This window comes from Drosophila ananassae, chromosome 3L, assembly GCF_017639315.1.
Source record: "Drosophila ananassae strain 14024-0371.13 chromosome 3L, ASM1763931v2, whole genome shotgun sequence".
NCBI lineage: Eukaryota > Metazoa > Arthropoda > Insecta > Diptera > Drosophilidae > Drosophila > Drosophila ananassae.
Window position 1 is genome coordinate 19,225,406 of NC_057929.1, and position 25,237 is coordinate 19,250,642.

The 25,237-nt window shown below is 45.0% G+C and overlaps 1 protein-coding gene across 5 annotated transcripts in view; it reads right to left on the reverse strand.

The window, feature by feature from the left end:
• LOC6493901 (zwei Ig domain protein zig-8) overlaps positions 1-25,237 on the reverse strand; it is a 62,375-nt gene that overhangs the window by 4,309 nt on the left and 32,829 nt on the right. For 2 of the 5 annotated variants that reach the window (XM_044715247.1, XM_032455614.2), the window contains 4 exons: positions 7,179-8,144; positions 2,765-2,889; positions 2,114-2,203; positions 580-747 (listed from right to left, as the gene is read on the reverse strand). In XM_044715247.1, the coding sequence (XP_044571182.1) occupies positions 580-747; positions 2,114-2,203; positions 2,765-2,889; positions 7,179-7,290 (495 nt within the window). In that variant the 5' untranslated portion in view covers positions 7,291-8,144. The remainder of the gene's footprint in view (positions 1-579; positions 748-2,113; positions 2,204-2,764; positions 2,890-7,178; positions 8,145-25,237) is intronic. The other 3 variants (XM_044715250.1, XM_044715248.1, XM_044715249.1) reach the window with 3 other exon arrangements.

Consider the following 25,237-nt stretch of genomic DNA (forward strand, 5'->3'; position numbering starts at 1 on the left):
AATTTGTTAGTGCCCGACTTATCTGCACCCGTGTGTCAGCCAGTCAACCGTGTTCCTGGGTGGACCCTGGGTCCAATGCTACACTATTTCGGCTGGCCGGGCTTGTCAGTGTCAGCCAGACGATTTCTGATTCGGACCTGGGCTCGGTCTCCTGCTCGGACTCGGATGCGGATGCGACAGTTCCTGATTGTGACAGCTGACCAAATAGTCGCGGGCAGTTACCTTAAATCGAACCTTTGCATATAAAACTTAATTTGCATATTACAATTAAATCATGCGCAGGTACGCGAACCGACGCGACGTGACGTGACGTGGCGCAAAATCAGCGTGGAGCACAGTGCCTCCCGTAAAAACCTCAATACTTTGTCCACATACGGTCGTTACGGGGTAGGAGCGGAAAACGAGAGCGTATGCAAATGCACTTTAGTTTATTTCAACTGCGCTGCATGCATAAAATATGGAGCCATCATCGCAGAGACTCGCATCCATCTGCGCCCGGTTCCTGTTCCCGACTTCCACCACATCCGCCCACTGGCCGAAGGGGAACCCGCTTCCTCCTGCCCCTTCCCGAGGACTTACCTGGCACTCGTACATGCCGTGATCCCGGCGCTGCACAAACTTTATCTGCAAGGTCCACATGTTGGATCCGGGCGTGTGCAGTATCGCGAAGCGCTCGTCGTTGGTGTAGAGTTGGGCCCCCGACGACAGGATGTGCCAGTCCCGGCGGCGGATCCAAGAAATTTGATTCTGTTGACGAGAGCCAATACCCAGCCGTGTTATTAACAAAGCGAACAAATTGGAAATCGAGTATTATGCGCACAGATAATTAATAGCACTACAAAGTAGGCAGCACAAAGCCGCTCATGCAATTAGCGAAACATGCGAATGCTTCTCGAAAAGTAATTAAAAAATGCTCACATGCGGCCCTCTTTGCCCTCTCTGTCGCTTGCCACCAAACCACCAAGCGTTGGCTGGGTGCAGCGGGGATTGAATTACAACTTGGGCTTACACGCGGATAAACTATTTTTAATGCCTAGCAGGTGCGCAGTCAGGAACGAATGAAGCTGCGGCTGGATAATGTGGGTCAAGGGATTTCGAGCTACTGATGAGTCTCGACGAAGGATACCCCGCACATTGTAGTGTATGAATGGCACTTCTGCGTTCGATTTATAAAGGATTAAATGTCAATTAATTGCCTCCATATTTAGTAAGCATTAGATATGAACTGCCAGGAATTTTATTTGAATGGGTATCGGGTGATTCAATTTAAATTCATATTATTCATAATTCATAAAAAGAGAAATAATAGTGATAGACATTTAAAAAAAATGTTTCAATATATCTGTTGGTGGAATATCATCATTTGATATCATCATTTATTTGTCAATGTTGTGAATGGGCATTTCATGAGACTTCAAACTGCATGTTCTGAAAAAAGCTCCTTACGCACATGGGATACGTTTCAGAAGAATGTTCGGGGGTATCCTTCTAATTAATTGACATTTTTTAGCCCATGTATTGAGAGTCCCATCAAGCATTGTGTGCCCGTTGTGGTGCTTAATTGCTTGTTAGCCAAACCGAATGTCAAACAGTGTGTCCTGAAATTGTCATTCTGCCGAACGTTTGCTTTCAACTACAAATTAAGCTCTTGTTCGGCTGTTGTTCGTACTTGGCTGCTCAACAAATTAGACTTTTGCGTGCCGCATTCGAGAAAACAATAAGCGAAATGAAAATGCCATATAATTAGACAGGAAAATGAAATGAAAACGAAAACGCAAACGGAAACGGAAATGGCAATGGAGAGGGAGTGGTAGTGTGAGTGAGAGTGGGAGCGGTGCGGGTGTGGGTGCGGGAAAAAGCAGAACAAGTTTTAAATAAAATATGCATGTTGCATTGCAGCAGCAGTTGTGCTCGCCAGCAGATCTGTCCCGTCCTATTTGGCGGTCTTGAACTGAATTGAATTTCGCGGCTCCGCCGGCTGGTGGGAACCAATGGGTCGGACCTGCAGGAGGAGGAGGTGCTAGCGTTCACCGTGAACTGCACTGAACTACTGCTAGAATGCGGGAGTGTCCTCGCGGTTCGACGAGGCACAATTAGAGAGACAAAAACAAACCCAATTTACACCCACTCTGTCCACGCCGGAGACCTTGCAGACCAGGAAGGCGGTGCCACCCAACTGGACGGTTGTGTTGTGCGCCATCAGCTGTTGCGAAAGAAGAAAAGAGGGAGGGGAAGAAAACACACAAGACAAAAAGTTAAAAGTTCATTGTAAGGTGTGGGGTGGGTGTGTAAACGGGGCTCCAAACGAAACTGGCTCCGAACCCAGCAAAACACCGCCACCCCGTCGCTCCAGTTCCTGATAAATCAGCGTCGGATTCGAGTCTTTCGCGCAGCAAAGAAGTGAGTGTTTGGGGGCCTGGTGAGCTTGCTATTTGGATAATTAGATTCGAAGCCAGTGCGAATGAATTATAAATAAGCACTAAAGATTAATTAGCCGCGGTTTAGATCCAGGCTCGTCCTTTACACTCTCTCTAGGGCGTAATTAGCGCCAAGCCGCTTGGGTGTTATTTCTGGATTCTTCCTCGCAGGGTGCATTCTCCTTCGGCATCATTAACATATTGATTGGGCTTGCGTCTTACCTTCACCCTCATACTATTCATCTGCGACTGCAATTGACTGAAGTTTAGAGCGGCACCGGGCGTGGCACTAGCTTATTGCATTTGGAACAGGGGGCTATGAAGGTCAATCTGTCATCGGGACTTACCTCGCTATCCTCGAACATTGGACTGTCACTTGAGTCAAGATTATTATCCAATTTTGAGTCTGCCCCCACTCCGCCGCGCATCCATAGCTTCTTCCAGTCGTTATCTGTTAGTATTGACTTTTGATCTGCAATCAGAAAAGAGTAGCCACGAGCGTAAGTCGCAAATTGTGTTAAAGTTCCGATTGTTCTGATTCGAGTGCAATCAGCAGAGTGTCTGGGTGTGCTGCTGGCAAGTGAATGAGATTGGCCCCGAGCTTGGTGAGGGCTAATCCCATCCCAAATAGCATACTACTCTTCCCCAGGATATCTCCAATCTGGGCCTGTTGAAATGATACATCAGGTACTTGATGGACCTCGCAATGCTTAGTCTTGTATCAGGTTATTGACTTCTGACTGCCTTTTGATAAAAAAAAACTGCCGAATCAATCCTACGCGGATATACCTCAATCTATTTCTCCGAAATACAATGCTAGAGGAGCTCCTTAATAGGTTTTGGAATTATAAACTGGTCGTTGCTGCCCTTTGAACGCAGAAGTGGGGCCGTCAGGCTCTCCTCAATGGCGATTGTGTGGAATCAGTCAGGTGAAAAAAGTTGTGTCTTAGAGACCTCCAATTTGCTGAGCGGAGAAGCGGGACGCAGTTCAAGTCAAAATGTGTAATAATGTTGTCTGCAGGATCTGCAGATGGAGGTGTGCGCCCACCTCTGGAATTCGACTATAAAACCCAGCGAAGCGAACTCGCAGTTTTATTGCCTCGTAAATTTTTATAGTTCATACTTTAGGCATGCGTATGCAGGACTCCAATCGGGAACATACGAGGACATGTGTATGTATTTTCGGGTTTCTTTTCCAGCGCCAATGTTATTTTTGTCGGCAGAGACCGCACTGACGTCAAATACTTTGGGCCACGATGCATTGATTTTAAAATGGGCCGTTCGCCTCAGAAGTGTTCTGTTTACGAGTGTCCTCGCTGGTGGTGTACACACACAGCCTCATGGCGTAGAAGGTCCTGCTAATGCCCCACTATTAATTATGTGGAATGAGCCAGGCAAAGCCAGCAGAGACGGGAGCAGCATGGAAGCGGCAGCACAAAGGCGAGTCCACTTGACTCGAGTCTTCTCGTGGCGGCTTTATGACAGGTCAGGTCGGCTTTGCCATCAAACATAAATTATTATACATACCCACACGCGTTATCTTTGCATTTGTATGCATGACAGTCGAACACACACAGCCGAGCTCTGGGCTAGGGGCAAGTGGAAATATATTGCGCATGTTTAAGGGAATGTAAATGCTCGGGCAGAGACTTTGGCTGAGGTCAAGTGTGGGTGGAATAGGCGGGGTGGAGAAAGTGGGTGATGGGCGGTGGGTGGTGGGCTGTGGGCGGCGGGCGGCGGGCGGCGGGCCGTGGTGAAGGCCAAACACGATAATAGTGAAAGAACACGCACTGCTAATAAAACGGCTAGAGCCGCGTATTTCAACGCATCCTGTACTCGGCGGTACGTGCGCATGTCAGCTGCCTTCGGCTTAGGCGTGTGAATTATATTATGCCTGAAAGTAGGCAACTGTAATAAAACTTGCGCAAAAAGCGATAGAAAAGGACACACCCCTCGCCCGCCGACTCCGAGCTAACCGGATGCCGCAACAAAAGTAGCAAAAACTGGCAATACATGAGACTCCCTTCGTTCCGTTTAGTTTCCTTTCGTTTGCCGAATTTTTCATTTCATTTACCCCCGCCTGCCAGCGCCCGCTGCTAAAAAGCGATAAATAATGAAGTCAGCAAGTGCGGCTGGCATGCTCGCATGTTTATTATTAATAATAAATATTTCTTGTCAATCTCTCGCCCCACGCCCTCAACCGCTTAAGTTATATGGCCAGCAGTCACGACACACTGGTTATTGTCCCTGTTGTCGCCAGTATTGGTTGTTGTTAGTGTTTCTATTGTTTTTTCTGAGCTTCTTCCTGCGACCTGTCGTGTTTTAAAATATTATTTATCTGTCTCCGTTGACTGAGGTCTACATGGCATATACCTAATATTTAATGCCTTGCCAATATGTCTGCGCTAAGCTCCAAATCTGCTTAGGCCGACGGAGCGCTTAGCACTTTTGAAGCAGCCTGCCAGGCGCTCCGTGACCTGGCGGTCGCAAAAGACACCCCCCGCCCGGTCCCCGTCTACAGGCCAGAGGTCGCACCTCCGCCCACCCCAGACGCTTAATTTGAAAACCGCTAAGCAAATTTGCAATACTGCTGACTGAGGCACACCCACACCCCACCACAAACCCTCACTTTTGTGCCCCACTCGGAGCCACCCACTCAGCACTTCCAACTCATTTGCACTTAAGACTTGAGTGCGAGGATACGCGAAATCGTGTTACGAGGTGAAACGCACGAGAAAAATGGAAAATCTCTGGAAAATGCTAGCTTTTGCCCCTTGTTTGTTTGCAGAGCAAAGAGTGTGTCTCTCCCTCTAGCGACCTTGGGCCCCAGCCAATGTGCCACGGCTATGCCCCTTGGAAGGGCTAAGCTCGCCTTGGTCGACATGGAGACTTATTTTTTCGACGACGCTCTGCGAAGAAGCCACAAAAGGCGTCTGAGAAAACTTTTGGCATGGTCGAATGGCGATGAGATATTTGGGAAATATAATACGAAGTGTTGGATGGAAAACATAAGCTTAAATAACAGATAACTTTCTAGAAAACAAAATAGTGGTACTGGAGCTCGTGCCTTCATGAATGCATTAGGTGTGTAGTTTGTACTGATATTCCCCAACAAGAAACTTAAAAATTCCGAGAGAGAGGTCGTGTGCTGGGGAACTTTCTGTTAGTGTCATGGACAAACTTTCAAATAAACTGCAGGTGCGAGTCCCTAAGGGAATTCGCTGTCTGGCAGCAGACAGCACAAGTTTTTGAGATTGATTAGTTTTCTTTAAATATCCGGCACTAAAATAATAAATTCGGTGTGATTCGACTCATTTTGACGTAAGTGACAGTCTTAAACATATCATTGGAGCCAAGGATAATTATTCGCTGGCAAAGTAAGCATGAAATCTTGTGGGGAATGAAAATAGGCGCTTCGTCACTGAAACTTGAAAGTTTAATTTTTCCGAAACCGCCAGTCTCTCCCAGCTGGTGAGCTTACATCCACGCGCCCTCTTTACACACTTTCCGCCCCAGCGCCTTCCGCACTTTAAAAGTCAATTTACAAAGTTTTTTCTGACAACGATTTTCAAGCCACAAGGCGTCGCAATAAATTTTCAATTTTTGCACTGTCACGCGAGCTTCGTTTGTTTTTCGACTACGGTTTTGACTGCGACCCTCTCACCCTCCCCCTTGCCGACGGCGTGGCCCTTGCAAAGTGCCCGCAGCCACCCACTTTCCTCAGGAGGCTGCGTAATGAGCGGACCTCTCGTTTCGATAAGGTGTCGCCTTTGCCGTGTCGGATAATTTATGCGCAACGCGTTTGGCGAGCTGCGAAAAAAGCAACAGAAAGCGGCAAGCTTAGGGGACAGGGGTGTGCCCCGCCGACGACCCAAGTTAAAACCAAAGCCGCAAGGGCAGCAACTACGACGACGGCCCCATCGCCCATTGCCCATCAACAAGGTGGGTCGCCCTCGGTGCTAATCTTTCCCCTGTGTATTTTTCATTATCCTTATTATTTGTGAATGTTACGTGTTGGCCATAACTTTGGAAGTCTAACGATGCGTATACGTGACGTACCAAGTGCTCTGGGCTTGGCTGCTTCGCTTCGCTGTTCGGCAGCGACGCCCATTTAAAGTAAATTAGCGAAAGGTCAAGCGATGCGGTGTGGATGAAAAATTAATAACTGTTTGCAAAGCAATCGCCGAAAGCCTAAAGTTACTTGGCTGCACTTTGGATTCGAGTGCCCAGTACCCACCCGACCTACCCCTCGTATTTACTTGGCATCGTTTGGCTGCATTCCATTTGCGAAATGAATGGCAAACAGTCAGATGTGCTAATTGTTCTTGCCACCAAGTCCTGCCGCCGTATTCAAAGTATTCCGTGCCAAAGTTTGGTCCGCAGGTGAAAGCTTTCGGATTGAGCCCGATGCCTTGGCCCATCCCTGATGATTAAAATTCGTGGCACAATAAATCCGTAAATTGGCCAAAGTTTTAGGCCGCTTTGGCCGTGCGTCTAGGCCTTAGACTTTAATTGTTGGCCTGCGGCCTTAGGGGTGTTTTTGCAACGATTTGTAGGCTCCGTGTTAATATTAAAATAAACTGCTGCATACTTTGAAGAACTGACTGAGCACTCGGCATAAATTTCGACTTAATTTACATAGTACTTCCCCGAATAAGCCTGCCGCTTCGACCGAGGAAGCCCCCTAATTAAATAGTGAGAGCGAAAGTGTGACAGGGAAACGGGTGCTCGAAAGGAAGGGTAATGGGATTTTCAACGCACCTGGCTCGAGAGTCGTGGCAAGAAGCAGGGTCGGCAGACACAGCAGCAGGATGCGCAGCTCCATGAGGTGCATGGGTCGCCGCAAGGGCAGCAGCAGTCGTGGCAGCACCATTGACGGTTCCTTTGGCTTCTTTCTCTTCCTTTCCGATCCGACTTTGCGACTACTCCCACCGTCTACGCCTATGGCCGCTGTACCGCCTAGAGCTTAAATCCCTGAATTGATGGGGCACATCGATGGGCGGCAGTGGAATTGTTCGACTCGTTGTTGTGGCTGCTTATTAGGGTTAATGGCTTTTTGAATGAACGTGCAACAATGTCGGCATCTCCGGCCCATATACGCCTCACTGGGCCAGCAAGGAAAAACTGTTGTTATTGTTGTTGTTGTCTGGGGTTGCTAGTTCCTAGTTGCCAGTTGCCAGTTTCCAGATGCTAGGTCCTTGTTAGATGCGATGCGCCGCTGATAAATGAAGCTGGTCCAATGTGAGCACTTTTTTCCTTTCCGCTGTCGCCTGTCAATGCGTTGTCTGCTGTCTAATGTCCTTCGCCCGCCTGTTGTCCTGTGCAACACAATGCGCCCTCCCCGCTTCACGGGCGCCTTATACTGCCGTATGCAATTCGTTGGGCGCAGAGCGCTCTTTCTTTAGGCTTTTCTTCTCTAGGGAGCTTCACACGAGGTCTCCATCATTTTTCATGTCAATGCGTGTTAGCACATTAAGCCTCGTCTGGCTGTATCTATCTTGTATTGTGTGGCTGGCAAAAAATTAACACCCGCTTTTTATGAAATTACATTCAATTTGCTATAGTGGCTGTTCGCGTTGCCATGAACAATGGTGTAGCGTTGTGGCAATGATGAATCGCTTCCAACGTAATGTCCATTGAGGACTCTTGTTTTCCCGCTTTCCGGTCTCCGCTTCCGCTTTTCCGGTCCTCCATTGGCTTTTCTTTCTCAGCGTGGTGCTCAGCGAGCTGAAACAAGATAAATATAGAAAAGTGCATGAGTGACGGAGTGGCAAAAAGTAACTAATTTCTGAAAATAAGTATGCGTTATAGAAACAAAAACTAACACTGGGGCTAATTAAAAGCGTAATTGACTTCATGGAAGGTCTCTGGTTCAATGACCCCAGCATGTGCCCCCCTTGCCATTCGTTTCCATTTTAAACAAATTTATTTATTGCCGAGGAAAATTCGTCACATTATGTATTTCTGGGTGGGTTTGGTTTTGGGGAGACGAGAGTGGTAGCAGGACAATTGGTTTGTTCAAGATTATGCAAAGTGGTCGCCGAAGACGCCACTGTAATGGCTCAGCAATTGGCTGGACGGACAGGATGCCAGGACCCAACGACCTTAGAACATAACCTCAGAGCGGGATTTTCCATAAATTTGTATTTATTTGCCCGCACGCGTGAGTGAGTTTATTTAAATTTTTATGCTGAGATGCATAAAAAGAGATGGCCACTGGCAACTTGGTCAAAGTTTTGTGGCCAGTCATAATTTTTATCTGCAGCTCGGCTCTTTGTTCTACGTCTGCTTTTTATTGTGACTTTACATTTTATAAGTTTTTATATTTATGTCGATATTTTGGGGGCTTGGGCCGGAGCCAGCTCTTCAATTGGATGGTATCGTGGGGACTGGCGGCGCGAGTGAGCGTGGGTTTGTTCAACTCGCTGTGCAAATAGCGCTAATGAATCCGAATTTTGCGAAGCGTTGTGCACATAAATTAAAATTGAAATTCGGCCGCAGGATTGCCAAAGCGTTCGTTCATTTTAATTACAAAACTATGTGGTTTTCTGAGCATGGCGATTTTCTGGTTTTGATTTCGCTCTGCAGCCCGCAAGAATGCGAGCTTTTTAATTAACACTGCTGGTCTGCTGCTTGCTCTCATGGCCAAACATTAGGAAATGTCATGCGGCCCGAATTTATGACACACTCGTGTACAATTCATTTAAATTGATAAGGGTGGCACAGCTCCAGCTTCCAGTTGCCAGTTGCCATTTGCTATTTTGCTATTTGCTGCCATTTTGCCTTTTTCGGACTCGCATATCGCATCGCAAGTGCAGCAGTTTAGAGTAATTCGCAGAGTAAATGTCATGCCAGAGGAATTCTTGTTTATGCATTTGTGTTCTCGGTGCGAGTGCGAGTGCGAGTCCTCGCCCAAGTGTAAGTGCAAGTGTAAGTGTATGTGTGAGTGCTGTTCAACACAACTATGCACTTAAATGCAGTCACGTACACACACAGAGACGTCCATATTATTATCTTGACACAATGGTGCCATAAAACTTAAAGACCCCCACAGCATTTTGCCTTTCCGAATGCCTTTGCCTTCGCTCTAGCGAGGGCAAGTGCTGAAGGACATGGCGTTTGCCTTGCCTCATGCTGCCTTTGCCTCTCTCTGTTTCTGTTTCTGTTACTGTTTTTGTGTCTCTTTCTGTTCGCCCTCTGTTACTGCCTTTGTCCGCCCTTTGCTCCCCATTCACACACTGCACACACATATGCGCACTTGTATGCAATCCGCGCACACAAATACACAGCCACCCAGTCGTCCTGCCCTGCGTCCTGTTTGTGCTCCCCTATCCCTGCGCTCTGGAGGTTATATGGAAATTGTAATAAGTTGGAAACCAAAAAGCTGATGTCATGAGGTTAGTTGCTGAGGCTCAAGTTTCAAGCGACAATCATGTGCTTTCTTTTGTGCTCGGCTCGGCTCGGCTCTGTTTTGTTTTTCTTTGCTCCTGCTTGGCTCCCGTCTGCTGACCTCATACTTCATTTTGTAGCTTTTGTTTGGCTTGTCATCCGACTTGCTCTGAGCTCTGAGCTCTGGCGCTCTGCTCCAGCCCCCCGAGTCCCAGGATCCCCGAGTCCTCTGGCCGTGCATTCTGCATAATGCACTGCGATGGCGCTATGATCCCGCCCGTATTGTTATTGCAGCCGCTTGGCCATTCTGTCGGAAATGTAACTGCGTGCCACCATGCGGGCACTTGCAACACCCGCTGCCGCTCCGCCACACTCCGCAGGAGCCATCGGAGCATGCATAATTAAGTATTGCCAAGGACCCTGTATTATTATTGAAGTCGAGTGCGGGCGGCAGCAAATTGTTCAAGTTTTTATTCGGCGGTTTCGCGAAGCCCTGACATCACTGCGACCTCAAGAGAGCCACCATGGCGTATGCTTGTTGTTGTTTCGGAGTCAGACCATATTCTATATCTGTTAATTGATTGATAATTTGACGGAATTCTCGAGCGTCTTAACTTCGATAAAGGCATATTTTCTCTATTTTTGGATGAACCTAAAATAAGAAGATTTTTGCTGATATACTGCAGCTCTTTGCGATGTTTCCTATGAAGATAAGGACTCGTGTGATTTCTTTGCCATGCGCCGAAGTTCTTCTTTACCTCAAAATAATTTTTTTAAAAAGAATTAATTTAAAAATTTCAATGCTGACAATAAAGAGAAAGGAAAAATAATTATTTACTATCAACAAATTAAACAATTTTTCCTCTATTCATATGTACATTAAATCATATTATTCAGCCAGTTTTCATATTGGCATTATCTCATGTAAGGCTGCAAAAAATCAAATTTCCCCACAGAGTGCTGAATAATCAACTAGATGAATAATTTATGATTCTTTATTCTGGACATTAGTGTCATCACAATGGAAAACTAAGTTTTTGGCAAGAACAACGTTTAGCGAATGATTTCACCTCGTTGGGATGCACAAATAAATTATTCAGGACATTCAATATAATTGAAATGTATACACAACGCTCGGGAGTTACGGATATACTAGAGGACCTCTTCACATATATTTGCCAAAAGTCTCCCAGAAGGGCTGCTATTCATGAATGTACCAAAAGTGGTTCGATTTTGGGAGGAAACTCTTAAACCATTATTGTGGTTGCACTAAATGGCGTGCGACCGCATTGGTCGGCTTTATAATTAGAGCATTCGAAATTAAGGCGATAAGTGTGGCAAGCGGGGAAATTGGAAAATTATTGCGACTTGGCTGGCCGATTGAAAATTAGTATTTGCCACAAGTACTGGGGAATTTATGTGGTATTGCAATACAAATGCGACTAAAATCCATAGCAACGTCCATGCTTGCAGCCAGATAAAGTACTGCTGGTCTCCTCGCTATCCCAATCCCAATCCCGATCCCAATCCCAGTCCGAGTCCCACACAACCACAAACTCATACCAATGGCAGCGCTTACCACTTCCTCCTTGCCGGCACATTCAAATGAAAATGCACGTTACGCATTTTGATTGCACTTGAGTGGCTGCATAAAAAAAACATTATATAAATTTCGCCCTTTAGATGACGACATTGTAGCCCCATTGCTATGGCCATGTATCTGCGCATACGAGTGGGTTGCATGCTCTCCCGCCTCCAGCCTCCCTTGGACTGGTAATTGTTTTGCGCACATTTCCGTTTCCGCTACGCCGCACTTCAATGGCCTTAATTTACACTATTTTTATTTACATTCTCTGCTCTTCACAAGTGGCCAATTGTCGGGTCCAATCCAAAAATCTGCATACTTTCGAAATTCATGTTTAATGACAAAGGAAGTATGTGAATTCACTATAAAAAGCTCATTTATTCTCTGGCTGCTTCCTGACCATGTCAATTTGCGTTATTATTTATTGCTAGTTATTAACAATTTAATATTTCAATGTCCAAAAAATATTTTAAAATTTTTCATGCGAACATATTAGGTGCTTAACAAGATACTTAAAGGGTTATAAGGGTTATTGGTTTAGGCCTCGCGAAAATGAAGACTTTGCGAATGCCAAGTATTATATGCCAAGTAACCAAGTGAAGGAGAAGACAGTCCTCTTAAGGGAAGCTCGGAAAGTGATATTTTTGAACCGCCGGTGTTAGCTCTCAATGGCAGTGCTTGCCGTCTGCGGGAAAACTTCGTTCTCTGCCCGGGGGTGCACTGAATCCTTTCCTGGAACTTGTTCACAACATTTAAAAGCGAAAGAAACTTGCAAGTTGCAAACTTTTTCAATTTAAGCCCGCTGCGCCCTCTGTCCCATTGTCCCGCCACCACCTGGCACACCGCCCCACTAAGCCCACTGCGAGACCATAACTGCAAGTTTTGTACTTGTTAATTTACCGTTGAAAAGTGCATTGGCCACATTCGCATTATTCCGTAACGTTGCGTGTTGCGAGGACAGTTGCTTCAATTTGTCTGGCGTGCCCCTTCCGCCGCGCCCGCCCGGTCGTCGCTCATTTGGCTTTAATTAAAACTACGCCAGCCGAGATAAACTCGTAAAACGCCAAATATCCGAGATGTCTTTTCCCAGCAGTTCGTGTCGGAAACGGAATCGATCATCCTCCCTGCACCACCGGCAGCCATCAGCCCCTAAAGTTGTGGCAAAGAAAGCGGGTGGCAGTCATAATAAAAACAAAACTATTCTCGGTGTTTATTTAAGTTTAGAAATCGTGCAAATTTTCATAAATTGTTTTGTGCTTTGCACGCTTGTTACAGGAAAGCGACGAAACTTTTCCCAGCCATGGCCCGGGTATTTCTGAATGTGTGTGCCACTACATTAAACTCTTCCCATCATTTTCCACCCCGTTGTTGTGTCCACCTCCATGCCATGCCTCGTGTAGCATTTGTTTCTATTTTTTTTATATTTTTTTTTTAGCTTTGTAGTTTCTGTCAGTGTGCCGTGACTGCAGCAAAGTTTTAGTTCGGCAATTTTGCCTTTCCGTTCGCTTCGTGGGTTATTTTTCTTTTCCATTTCCATTTTCATTTTCCGAATTTCTTTTTCGGTGGCGGGGCTTAGCTTTTTTCGTCGCCATTTTTGTTTCGTTTTGTGCTTTGTTAGTTCCGTTTCCGTTCCACGCTCGCCACCAGCACACACCCAGAACACACACAGCTCACAGAGGACTCACCCGACACGGCAGTGCTCTATTTTCGGGGCCGCCCGCTCGTTTTTATTTCATGTGGTGTTGTCAACTTATTCCTACGTTCGGTGATTTATTCTCTAAACAATTAAGGCAAAACAGAAATGCAAGTGCGCGGAGATAGCAGTGGGCTGCGGGAGTGGGGGTGGGTGTCTGGCACGGCTTTATGAATTTTTCAGTTGAAATATTTACAGGAAAAACGCAGGATAACGGTCGGCAGGGCTAGGCACGGGTCAATAAAAGCAACTGGCAGCGTTTTTCGCAAACAGCAAGCTGAGCAACAAAAACGTTGCATGTCACCTGCATGGGAACTGTATGCATGGAAACTACAAGGACGGGAAAACTAGTGGATAGATAGGGTATCAGGGATAATCTCCGCATTAGTCGCTAGACCAAAGACCTTTTGGAGCCATCCTGCTGGGCCAAAATCAATGCATCTCGGCAATTTCACCAGCCAGCTCGGATGCAGTTTAAAACAGCTTGATGTAGCTTAACTAACAAAACGTGACTGCACCATTTTCATACAAAATTAATTTCGCTTTCTGCTTTCACGTGTGCTGTGTGTACCCTGCGCCAGTCAACCGGCACATAAATCCTGACAGGTATTTCATTAAGTCAGCGTCGCAGCGCCTCGCTGCTCATAAATAAGAATGTGCAGGTGCCCCGCAGGTACGCCCAGCGTCCCGAGAGTGCATGCCCCACACGTACAGTCCACAGACACACCTATAAAGTCGTGTAATCGTCTTCATAATTCGCGCCAAGACAACTCGACTCGGCCCACCTGAACCGCCATTCCGCCCGAGAAAGCCAAGAACCAGCGCCAGCCAGCCGGCATAATATCCAGCGCTGCGCAGTGAACAATAAAGCGCAGCAGCGAGACTATTACATTCACAAACACACCGAACACACAACCCCTACCCCCCACGCCGACATCCAGTCCTGGGGGAAAGCCTGAACGAAAAGTTTCCTCGCAGCTCCTGGAGAAACTACAGAAATTATGCGCATTTATCAAAGCAACGCTGCAAAGAAGACTCCAGCACACACATCCAAAGGCGCAATTACGTATACGCCGTGGCGCGTGGGAAAAAGTGCATGTAATTTTGTGTCAGAAATTATAAACTCGACACACACACGCGGAGCATAAATGCATCCAGATCTCCAAAAGGTAGGGCTGCTCCGGAGTCGCTCGTTGGTGTTCCTTGTCAGGAGTGTCGGTTAGTGGAGCAGCAAAAAATGTCTACGCCCCAAAGCCTTTTTATTGTATCTGCGCCTGAATTCTTCCAGAAAAAACATTAAATTCTTATCACAAAATGGGTGAGGCGGTGATCTGTTTATTCTTCTAGCGAGGGGTTCCGAGCTGCAATCTATAAGAGTTAAAAATTCGAAATTAGGGGAAAATTGTATCAAATTTTCGTCTAAAGGATGAAAAAAGAAGGGGTGGTAACTGCTGTGACAATTGCCAATAGCCAATTTCAAATGGCAGATAAATAAATAACAGACAAATTTAGACTGTAGATTTGTAAGCGGATTTTCTTTATAAGCTTCATATATTTTACTTCTACCAGAGATGCAGAGGTGTTTCTAAGTCTCCTTTCAATAACTCCAAAATTTCAACTGGTAGTGAGTTATATTGTGGCTTTGAAGATCCTAAGGTACGAGAGTTATCTTCTTGATTAACGCGGAGTCCATAATGTTAGGGTTGACGAAACCCATTTTTCGTTTTCGCACCGGCCTAGGTCGCAGTTTAATGCAAATTGTCGTCCCGTGTATTTCATGAATGCATGAAATTAATTTCGGCCCCAAACCTTCCCACGTGCATGGCTGGATGGATGTGAGTGTGGGTATGCGTTTTGATTGATTGCTCTCACTTTGCGGTGAAAGCTTTGGGAAAAGTTTCGGGACCGCTCCTGCCAGGACTCTGCTGAGCGTGAGAAATGCATTTGAATTTACAATGTGTCAGCCCAAGCACCATTAATATGCCTTTCTCTGAGCCCTTGCGATTGTGGCAGGGCAGGGCAGGTCAGGGCAAGTGAAGCCTGATTTCGGGCCTTTATGAGCCCGGAGGCTCTGTGATATTTATGACGGCCGGGCCGCAACTTTGGCAATGCATAAATATTTCCACACGCCGACACCTCCCGGCCAGATAATAACGACTTGAATTTACGATAAACGTTTTCCAGGCCGGATTTCTTTTCCTTCTGTCTTTATTTCGGGCCTCCTTTTTGTTTTCGTTGTCCCCTTCGCTCCGCTCCATTCTGTTTCGTTCCACGCCGGAAAAGCGGAGTACTTTCAAGGACACGACGCAGGACGCAGGGCAGGCCGCATTATGTGAACCGGTTGCCATTAAAAAGGGTCCCGGCCCGGGTACGGGATCAGGGGCCGCGCCGCACAAAGGTTGTCCGGCAGAAAATGGTTCTCCTTCGCTTTCGATTAAGCGGCGGAAGTCCGCGGTTGGCTGATGTCCGTGGCCCTGGAGCTCTGGTTGCTGGTCTCCGGCCATTGCGTGGTGGACATCATTGCCGCCATTAAGCTCTAATGACCGTAATAAATAATAATTTATTTTACCTGCAGGCCACTAGCCCCACCCCGGCCATGCATGAGGATTTGAATTCGATTGTGTAATGGGGAAGGCAGAGGATCGACCCGGTCTGGAGGGCCACTAAATACAAAAGGTTATGGTTGCATTCGCAGTATTAATTGTTTTCCTCGGCCGGCGTCCCTTCTCACTGCGATTTAAGTGGCATTTTATACCCCCACTGTGCTAGCCAGGCGTCGGGAACGTGCCCAGATTTGGAAAAATCCCCTACCCGGAGCCGGACCCGATCCAAGCCGATCCGGATTCCGGACCCAGCCCGTTTAGATAACTTGGGCCGGCTTCCTGCTGTCTGAGCGGTAATTACAAACACACCAAACTTTTGGGTCTTCTTAATGCATGCTTATTAAAATTTCGTGTCATTATAATGGACGGAAAAGTGGCTAGACCAGGCGGGGCCATAATGGTGAAGGCAATGGAGGCCATTGCGTGACGGCGGCGCACCTAATTGTACACCTGCCTCGGCCGAAAGGAGACTGCTGGCCCGGGGGTCAAATCATTTAGTGAGCTGTTTATTGGTCCAACCACTCAGTTTCTGGTTGAATGCGAAATCGATGCATGGGCGCATGTGAACTACGACGGAGGAATTTAATTAGGTTCTTGCGAAACGAACTCCCAGCAAGACGTGCACCGCCAGCAACCAAAGCAACGGCTGAGCCGAGATGTGCCTGAAATAAAATCAATAGACGAGAAACATCCCCGACAATGGCAGCATATGCTGCATCGCAATAAACATGGGCGTGAAAACCACAAAATTTTATGCAAACTCATAAAATGATTTTTACAGCTAAGCAACAACGACCAAAAAATAATGCCCATTGTGGCACAGACAACCATAGCCCAGAGGCCACATCCCAGAGCCCCGGGCCTGGAGCCGTCTATAGATAGCCACATAAAACTCGCAACAAAAAGTGCAGTTAAACATGGGCCCCAAACGTGTTTGGTTTTGGGTTTTGTATAGCCCGGGGCGCCAAAGCCAAAGCCGATGCCGATGCCAGCGCCAATATTTTTCCTAAGGCGCTTTGCAGGAACTCGCCAACAACCGCAAAACAGCAAACGGATTTTTATACCCATCCGCGTTCAGATTGTGTTTGTGCTCATACGTTTTGCGGAAACCGATTGGAGCCGGAATATACGGGGTGTATGGAGTGGAGTTGGCATAAAATATGGAGGTTGAATCGGTAGAAACCCATATGTATAGAAACCGGCTCCCCATGCAAGCCAATCCCAAAGTTTGCCAATCGCGCCTACCAGTATGCGTCGAGTAATAGAAATAGGACGGACCACGCCTGGCCTGCGTCCCAGAAGCGCCATGCTAGTGCTTTGTGGGTGTGGTGGGCCTGCCTTGTCAGCTTCTGGCTGACCTCAGAGGATTTGGCGTTCAGTCGGACAGTCATGACTATTGAACTAATATCCGGGCCAATGGGGCAGGGATTTGGCAGGCCAGAGCCAAATGCTCCCCAAGCGAAACAAATTTTACCATTTTATGACAGGCATTATCCGGGGATGTTTCTTGGCATTTGCCAAGGGAAGACAAAGCCCTGCCAAAGATGTGTGACATCTACATCTGCGATCAAAGCAGCACTGCATCGGGACGCATGCAGGTTAATTGGCTATGCACAAAGGAGGATTATGCAAGCCCCGTATTACCCGCCTAGCCCCTCTGCCCTGAGAGCTCTGGCGGGTGACCGGGTGACCTACCCGGGTGAACAAACAAAGGTTGAGTTAGCAGAACATTGAGAGCGAAACTACCATCACCGCCATATGGGGGCGAACGTCAAACACATCTGCCGCACTCGCATCCTTGGTTGGATAGGTGCCACATAACTTGTGTCAGTACAATCAGCCTGGCAGCTGTTGCGCTCGTCGCCAGATTTGTCATTTAACTCAAAAAGAAAGTGAGGGAGTATACTTTCAAAATTTTTGAATTAAAAATAAGTTACAAATATTTACATTAACAGGTCCTTGCCGAGTTTTACCAGGAAAAAGATTGGAAGCAGTTCCCTTGGCAGCCATTACTAGGAATAAACTCGCTTCATTTTTTCTATTTCCGTTTCGCTTACCGTCTTAGTGCAGCGATGAATTGCTTTAAAGACAAAGCATTCATTTTTAGACAAAGCCTCTTGCGAAAATTGAATTATCTTTATGCGTGATGATCCTGGCCAGCGTTAAACTATCAGTAGTCACTTAAGACCACCCTTGATTCTCGCAGCCAAAGTAATATTACTTTATGAGAGCTGTTTACAAACATTATGTTTTTCAGGTTGGGGCACAAGATGGCCGGGCCCCATAAAAGTATTTTTTCATACAAGGAATAGTCCTGTCTCCAATGCCTTTGTTTTTATTCGCATCGTCATTGCAATTGCAACACGGCCAAGTTGGGATTCCTGAGGATGCCGGGACGGCGCTAAATTATTTTGTTTCCGCTTGTCGGCAAAATTATTCTCTTCAGTTAATTGCGACTGGGATCAGAGTCTGAACATGGACAAGCACACTATTAAAGGGGAACATAGCTCAGAAGTGGGAACGACACAAAGGATGAGTTCCATTTAAAAATAATGAGTTTCCGACTATTTCGCTGGAAAAAGCAACAAAATGGGGCTGGTGTCGAGTCGCACAACATTCCCAAAGCAAAAAATTAACTTTTCTCTTAATTATAAAGCTAGAACGCCGGAGAAAAATCCCGAACCAAGTCGAGCCAACTAATGGGAGATGAATTTTAGATAGCTGAAGGGATTCCGTATCCCAGGAGTCTCCTCCACAGATAAACTCGACGTCCAAAGGCCAGGTCAACGACAACAACTGCTTGGGCATTGAATATTTTAATTAATTACCAGGCGCCACCACTGAAATATAATGCGAAAGAAAGCTCGGTCCTGCCCAAAAGTGTCTAATTATTCAAATGCAAATGAAAGTGAAAAGCGAAAAATTAGTGCTCTACTTGGAGAACGTTATCATAAATATTAAATTCCCTAGCCCAGAACCGGCTGTAAATAACAGAAGATAATGCTGGAATGAAACTCAGAAAGTTAAAGCTATAATATCAGTTGGCGGAGCACTGTGACTAGGGTGTCCCGACTATAGATATACCCGTTATCCACTTGCAACATGCTAAATAATAACCACATTGCGGCATGCTAGCCAGAATGTAAAAAGTAAATAAAAATTATCTTCTGTTTAATGTGATTACGGAAACAGCATACTCTTACTCTATTTAACCACTCAGTACTATCAATAAAAGTTTGTTTGTTTGTATTTCTGAAATTATTTCTCTTCAAGAGAGGGTAAGGGTCAGGCCCAGACTCCAAAGCCCGGGTCAGCTCTTATTATTCTACTTGAGCTATTCCTTGGCATTTTATATCCACATTTGAATGCGAATGAGTTTCCGGTCGTATCTCCACTTATTTTTATGATATTTTGAATGTAATTGCCGCACATTATGCAGATGTATGCCGAATATGTGTGCTTTAGTTATTTTCCCAAACACTGCAGGATAACAAATGGATTGCCATTTAATTTTCAGTTACTTATGCTTAAGGTCTGCATGTAGATCGGCTAGTGTTCTAGCAGATAAATTCTGCAGCATCCTAATTTTTCTACCTTTTTAAACATTTTCATAGATTTATTTTTCCTATTAAAACTTTTTTCCTACTATCTTCATACAACTCGGAGATGCCCCACTCCGAGAAGTGGTAGGCGGCAGGTAAGCTCCACAAAGCGCAATCTATGCTAGGACTGTTCCGCCTCCAATTTGTGGGATTTTCGGCAATGGAAAGCAGACATGGGTCGAGTACCCTTTGCTGAAATTCAAATAGTTTTCGAAAAGCAGTCAATTTTATCGTGCTTTTCCTGAGAAATTAACATGCGGCCTGCCCTTCGTGGGCCTTAGAAAGCCCAACTAGCTCGTTTACGCTCCCATTCCCCAACACGGCTGTAAAAAAAGGCAGTCCGTCCGCCTGAATGCTCCTTTGTGTGCGTCCGGCTCAGCACTAAACTTTTATTTTAGATTAAGTCAATTTGCCCAACAACGTATCCTCACACAAGTATCCACCCGTGTTTAAATGTGTGTAAATGCGGGATTGGGTAAAAGTTTTTTTCATTTCTTGCTGCTCTTTTTATTAACAACGCCGCATCCGAAGATATTCGAAAGCAAACTATTTACACATTCTGCCGCACACACAACACCATGTGCTCCGCCTTGGCGGTCTGTCCATTATTATGTACGTTACGTATACGCACCGGGGTCTCCAAGGTGTAATCGACAAAGTTAAACTTTGCACTTTTGTCGGAAACTTCTTGGGCCAGGCCCAATTTTCGATTTATTCCCCTAGCCGTATTTCCCTGCCTCCTTTCGCATCGTTTCGCTTCCGTATGCCTCCGTAGAGCCTCGTTTTTAAACGAGTGCAAAAACTCCATAAATAATGCCGCGGGCTGCGTGCACAGTGCTCACTGTAGACGCACAGCCCTTTTTCTTTTTACGCGCCTGATGGCTTGATTTATCCACTGTCTTTAGGCTAAAGACTTTATTGGAAAAGTTTGATTGGAGCTCTCACGGCTCACAGCTGAGGGGATGCTCATTGGCGAGACTGTGGATGCGGATGGCGCTGTGGCGGCTCTGATTGCCTCATTTCGGAGGACGTTCGGCCAACTTTGTACATATATGCACAGCCTGATTGACGTCGACTCCCTGGACCCATAAATCATAGATGCACATGCCAATAAGGCACAATTTTGAAGTGTTTAAAAATTAATGGGCCCCCGCAACAGTAGTCCATCAATAAATAATAAGCACGCGAGAAAAAATTGCTATTAAAAATTCATTTTACCCACTATCCCATGAACCTGGATCCTGGGAGATTGATCATGTCGAATTTAATTGAGCTTTGGTTTAACACAATTTACTTCCTTTTAGGTCCGGAAATTGTGTCGTAATTCCCAGTGTTGATTCTGCATTAAATTACTAGTACATTTACCATTAATAAATTTTGAGCCAACAGAACAGAAGAATCCTTCAATTCCTATAGTTTGTATTGGAACTTCTTCTGACGCCCCCACAAATACCCTATTTTTACAGCCAAACTATTCCAATCCAAAAAACAAAATTCATCCAAACTGACGATTTTAGAAGAGTTTATACTTTTTCTCCTTTTCTTCTAGATTTTTTCAGTTTTTTGTTCAGAAAAACTCAAAAGTATGCAATAAAAATGTCAGTAAAACTAGTCTCTAACTGGTTTAAAACTATCGAGTTCAAACTTTCCACACGCGGTATTTAAGTCGGAATAGATGGGGTAGGGCGACTATATCTTTTAGCTTCCATATTACTGAACGATCGGAATGTCAAAGATTATAAACAATTGGTTTCATTATAAAATTCTCAAAAAGGGTTGGCCAACTATGTATTGAGTTCTAGCAAAATTGCCGAATCCGTTCTATTACCTAAGTATACGTATCTGTTATATCGTCAAAAAAAATCTTCGAGCAGTTGTGGGGCGATCAAAAAAAGATTTCTTTCCTAAGCGATAATAAAGCAATTTTTAAAACATTTTTTGAGGCGCAATAATACATATGTTATTTGTCTATCCGATAAACTAGCAAAGAAGGGGACATGATGAAGATTCTTCGAAAATTATGAAGTGATCGGTATGCAATATCGGCATACCTATCTAACAAATCCTTCTGGTTTACCACGATTCCAATGGTTATACATTTTAAATAACCACTGAAAAGTTTAAGTTTAAGGAACGAAGTTGTATCCAATTTTTGAAAGGTTTTACATTTTGAAAGAAGTCCTCCTTTGAAACAAACCGTAAGTATTTAAAAAAGGTAACAAGCGTTATTGAAACACAAAATGAATAAATAGCTTGAGTTTTATAAGTTTTTTCAAATAAAATGTATTGGTATAAAAAGAGGTGAATAGTTTATTAAAAATGTATCCCTTTTATTTAGGTGTATTAAAAGTAGAATACAAATATAAAAACAAGAAAGGAAAGCTAACTTCGGGCGGAGCCGAAGTTTATATACCCTTGCAGTTCAGTCGCAGTCCGATAGGTGGCGCCACGCATCTATATTATTAGATATACAGCGGATCGTATATAGTCGGCCGATCCTTATGAAATTTGGCATATCGAATTATTTTGACCAAAGAAGCATACATTGAAAATCCCATCCTTCTAACTTGAAAAACAACGAAGTTATGCCATTTCCGATCAATCAGTTATATGGCAGCTATAGGATATAGTCGACCGATCTTTATGAAATTTGGCAGATCGTATAAGTTGGACCAAATAAGAATCCATAGAAAGTCCCAACCTTCTAACTTGAAAAACAACGAAGTTATGCCATTTCCGATCAATCAGTTATATGGCAGCTATAGGATATAGTCGACCGATCCCGGCCGTTCCGACTTATGTACTACCTGCAAAGGAAAGAAGGGTGTGTGCAAAGTTTCAACTCGATAGCTTTAAAACTGAGAGACTAGTTTGCGTAGAAACAGACAGACAGACGGACAGACAGACAGACGGACAGACAGACAGACAGACAGACGGACAGACGGACAGACGGACAGACGGACATGCTTATATCGACTCAGGAGGTGATCCTGATCAAGAATATATATACTTTATAGGGTCGGAGATGTCTCCTTCACTGCGTTGCACACTTTTGACCAAAATTATAATACCCTCTGCAAGGGTATAATAAGTTGATTAGCCAACCCACTTTTTTACTTTCTGTTAATATGGCGGCTTTAGGAGCTTATTTGAAACGAATATGACCTGGCCCGACCATTTTTCACCCATTGTTTCCCACATCACTGAGGCTTTAATCGTGTGCCATTGCCCCCGGAATGTAACCTGCAATAAAAAGTATAATGCAAACTACCTTCTGCGTCCTCCAAGGGGCTTCTTTAATTACAATTGCCGGGTGGTGTCCCAAACTTATCTAGTCGAGGCAGAAAGCGGGCACATCCCCCAATCGTCACCTCGCCTGGCATATGCAATTGAATGTTCAATCCCCTCCTAAGGATACAGGCACTTGAGACTGCCATTTGGGCTTTCTTTGTGGCTAAATTCGGGCCGGGAAGGGGTTTTAAGGGCTGGGGCTTGCCTTTGTTTCGGCAGTGTTTGTTTATGACCTTTTGGTGCTAATGAATGCCGGCAAACACCCGACCAAGAACGTAAACCACCCACGTGCGTGCCAGTTGGCAAGTGTGTTTGCAAGAGCTTTGGGTCCTCGCCGTGTGGTTTTTATGCCAGATTTGCAAATTGTCTTTTATAATATTTAATATGCCATGTTGCCGCAAGCACTTGCTCCGCTCCAGCCAGCCTGCCAGAGCTCTACTTTTATTTTATGCCCTTGACAACATTTTTATTGCTTAATACGGCCAAGGCGAGAATTGTCGCCTTGCCGACCAGGTCCTGCCGCGCGTTGAATTGAGGCAAGCAGGCGGAAAGAGGCACTCTGGTTTCCCAAGGGTCTTTAATATGCAATTAATGTGCTAGCGGTCTCTAATGATACGGATTATTTATTTGTTTTAATAAATAATTTGGGCCACATAAATCATACGCTTGAACCGCACGGACAATGCAAATAAATCATAGTCAGTTCTCCGAGAACGGTGAGTCCCCGTGCACCCAAGAGTCCTTCACACGAGTCCCCGATCCCAAAGGGAGGCCGAGCTCCTGATTGAAGCCCCTCAAAGTAGTTCGAGTCTTTGACTTCTTTGTTCTCCACGGCCAAGTTGACATTTTGGCCCCTGGGATGCCTGACGGTTGTGCCAACCTCTGCGCTAAAAGATTTATGGCACACCCCTCTCCCTTCTTTCAGCATCGAGCTCAAAGTTATCCGTGCCACATCTGCTGCCCGGAACCTATCAATGGGAAATTGCAGTCGCTTAAAATATGCTCAAAGTTGAGGCAGCGAAAGGGGCTAGAAGGCACTTTACGGCTTGATTGTGCGCAGCCCCCGCCCAGCCAAGCCGGGCCAAATTAGGGTTCCTGAGCTGACCAGGGTATCGCCTAATGTCAACTCATTAGGAGCCAGCTTCTCTTTTTTCCCGGTTTTAAGTGTCTCCCGCTTTTGTGTAAAAATAAATTTAAAAACAGATACAAAGCCAGACCAGATCCAAGCGCGCCATCGCAGAATGTGCAACCATGCGTATAATTAATCTGTTGGCATTAATTGCGGCAATGGGTGAAAAACCGCATTGCCAGCAGTAAAAAAACCGCGGTAGAAGTACCATATAAGAGCGGGGAGGAGGCAAGAAGAGGCTTGGAAAATCCAGAAATTATTTTAACGCTCAGCTCTGCGAGATAAACTAAAGCAGGCACTTCTCATTCGAAGGCAGTCGAGCGTAAAAGCCAAATATAAATCTGCTGCCTAGCAGTGGGGGATTGGGAATCGAGCGCTTCAAGAGCCAGAGATGCCTTGTTTGTTGGAAAAAGCCAACTAATAGACTTAAAGTACCCTGGGTGAAAGCTTATTTTTTTTACATTATAATTCTTGGAAGTTTTGAGTTTTCCAGTTTTTATACAGGGTACTCGTTATTTATTATACCACATTAGTATACTACAGATCAGCATCAACAGCCGTGTGGATATAGTCACAAATAAAAGTCAAAAGTATACTCCCATATATTATGGTTATATTCTTTTATTTTTGTTTGTTACATATATACTTTTTTTACATACTTTGCTTTTATTCGCGATTATTTTAGGTAAACACCCTTGCAGGTCAATAGCGGACTCTATTGTACGATATTATATATATATATAAGGAATGCATACATGGATATCGGATGTAGGGCTGCATAGACCGACCCTAACGGGAATTTTTAAGACCATTTTAAAATAATAAGAGTGTTTGAATATGTCCTAGACTTTGGACACGCGTTATGGGAGAATCACGAAGCTTTTTCGTTTATGGTCGTTCAATTATATGGTCGCTCAAAAATATAGTCATGCCGTAGAAAGTGTCAATCTATATTAAAAAAAGAAAAAAAATTGACATTTCCAATCGTTTCAGCAGAACATAAATATGTATGTTTGACGGCTGATCTCGACCATTATACACTGAGAGCAAAGTTTGCAGTGAATAGATTGAAAACTGAAAACCGAATTCGCCCAAAAAAAAATAGACTGACAGAAATGCCCAAACTGACTCAGGATGTGATCCTGGTCAAGAATACAAGAGATTTCTGTATATTTTAATCGATGGGAGATACTTTCTTCATTGCGTGGAACACATTTGACCAAAACTAAAATCCCTGTCGGTATAAAAGTATTTTTGTTAAAAGTAGAATTGCAGAAAACAGAACCGCGAAATCTTTAACTGAGAAACCGAAAATACATATAATCTTTCTTGTTTTTGTATAAAAATAGAATACCTTCTCCAAAAACCTGGACGGTCCTAAAGTCTAAACCAACCCCAATAGTCAATAGATAAAAAGAAAATTTATTAAGGGGAAAATCCATGGGAGTTGAGTTTTGAGATTTATAAAAAACTTGGAGAGTAAACAGTATTCGGCCACGTCCTCCCTTCTTGTTTCGATGCCAGATGT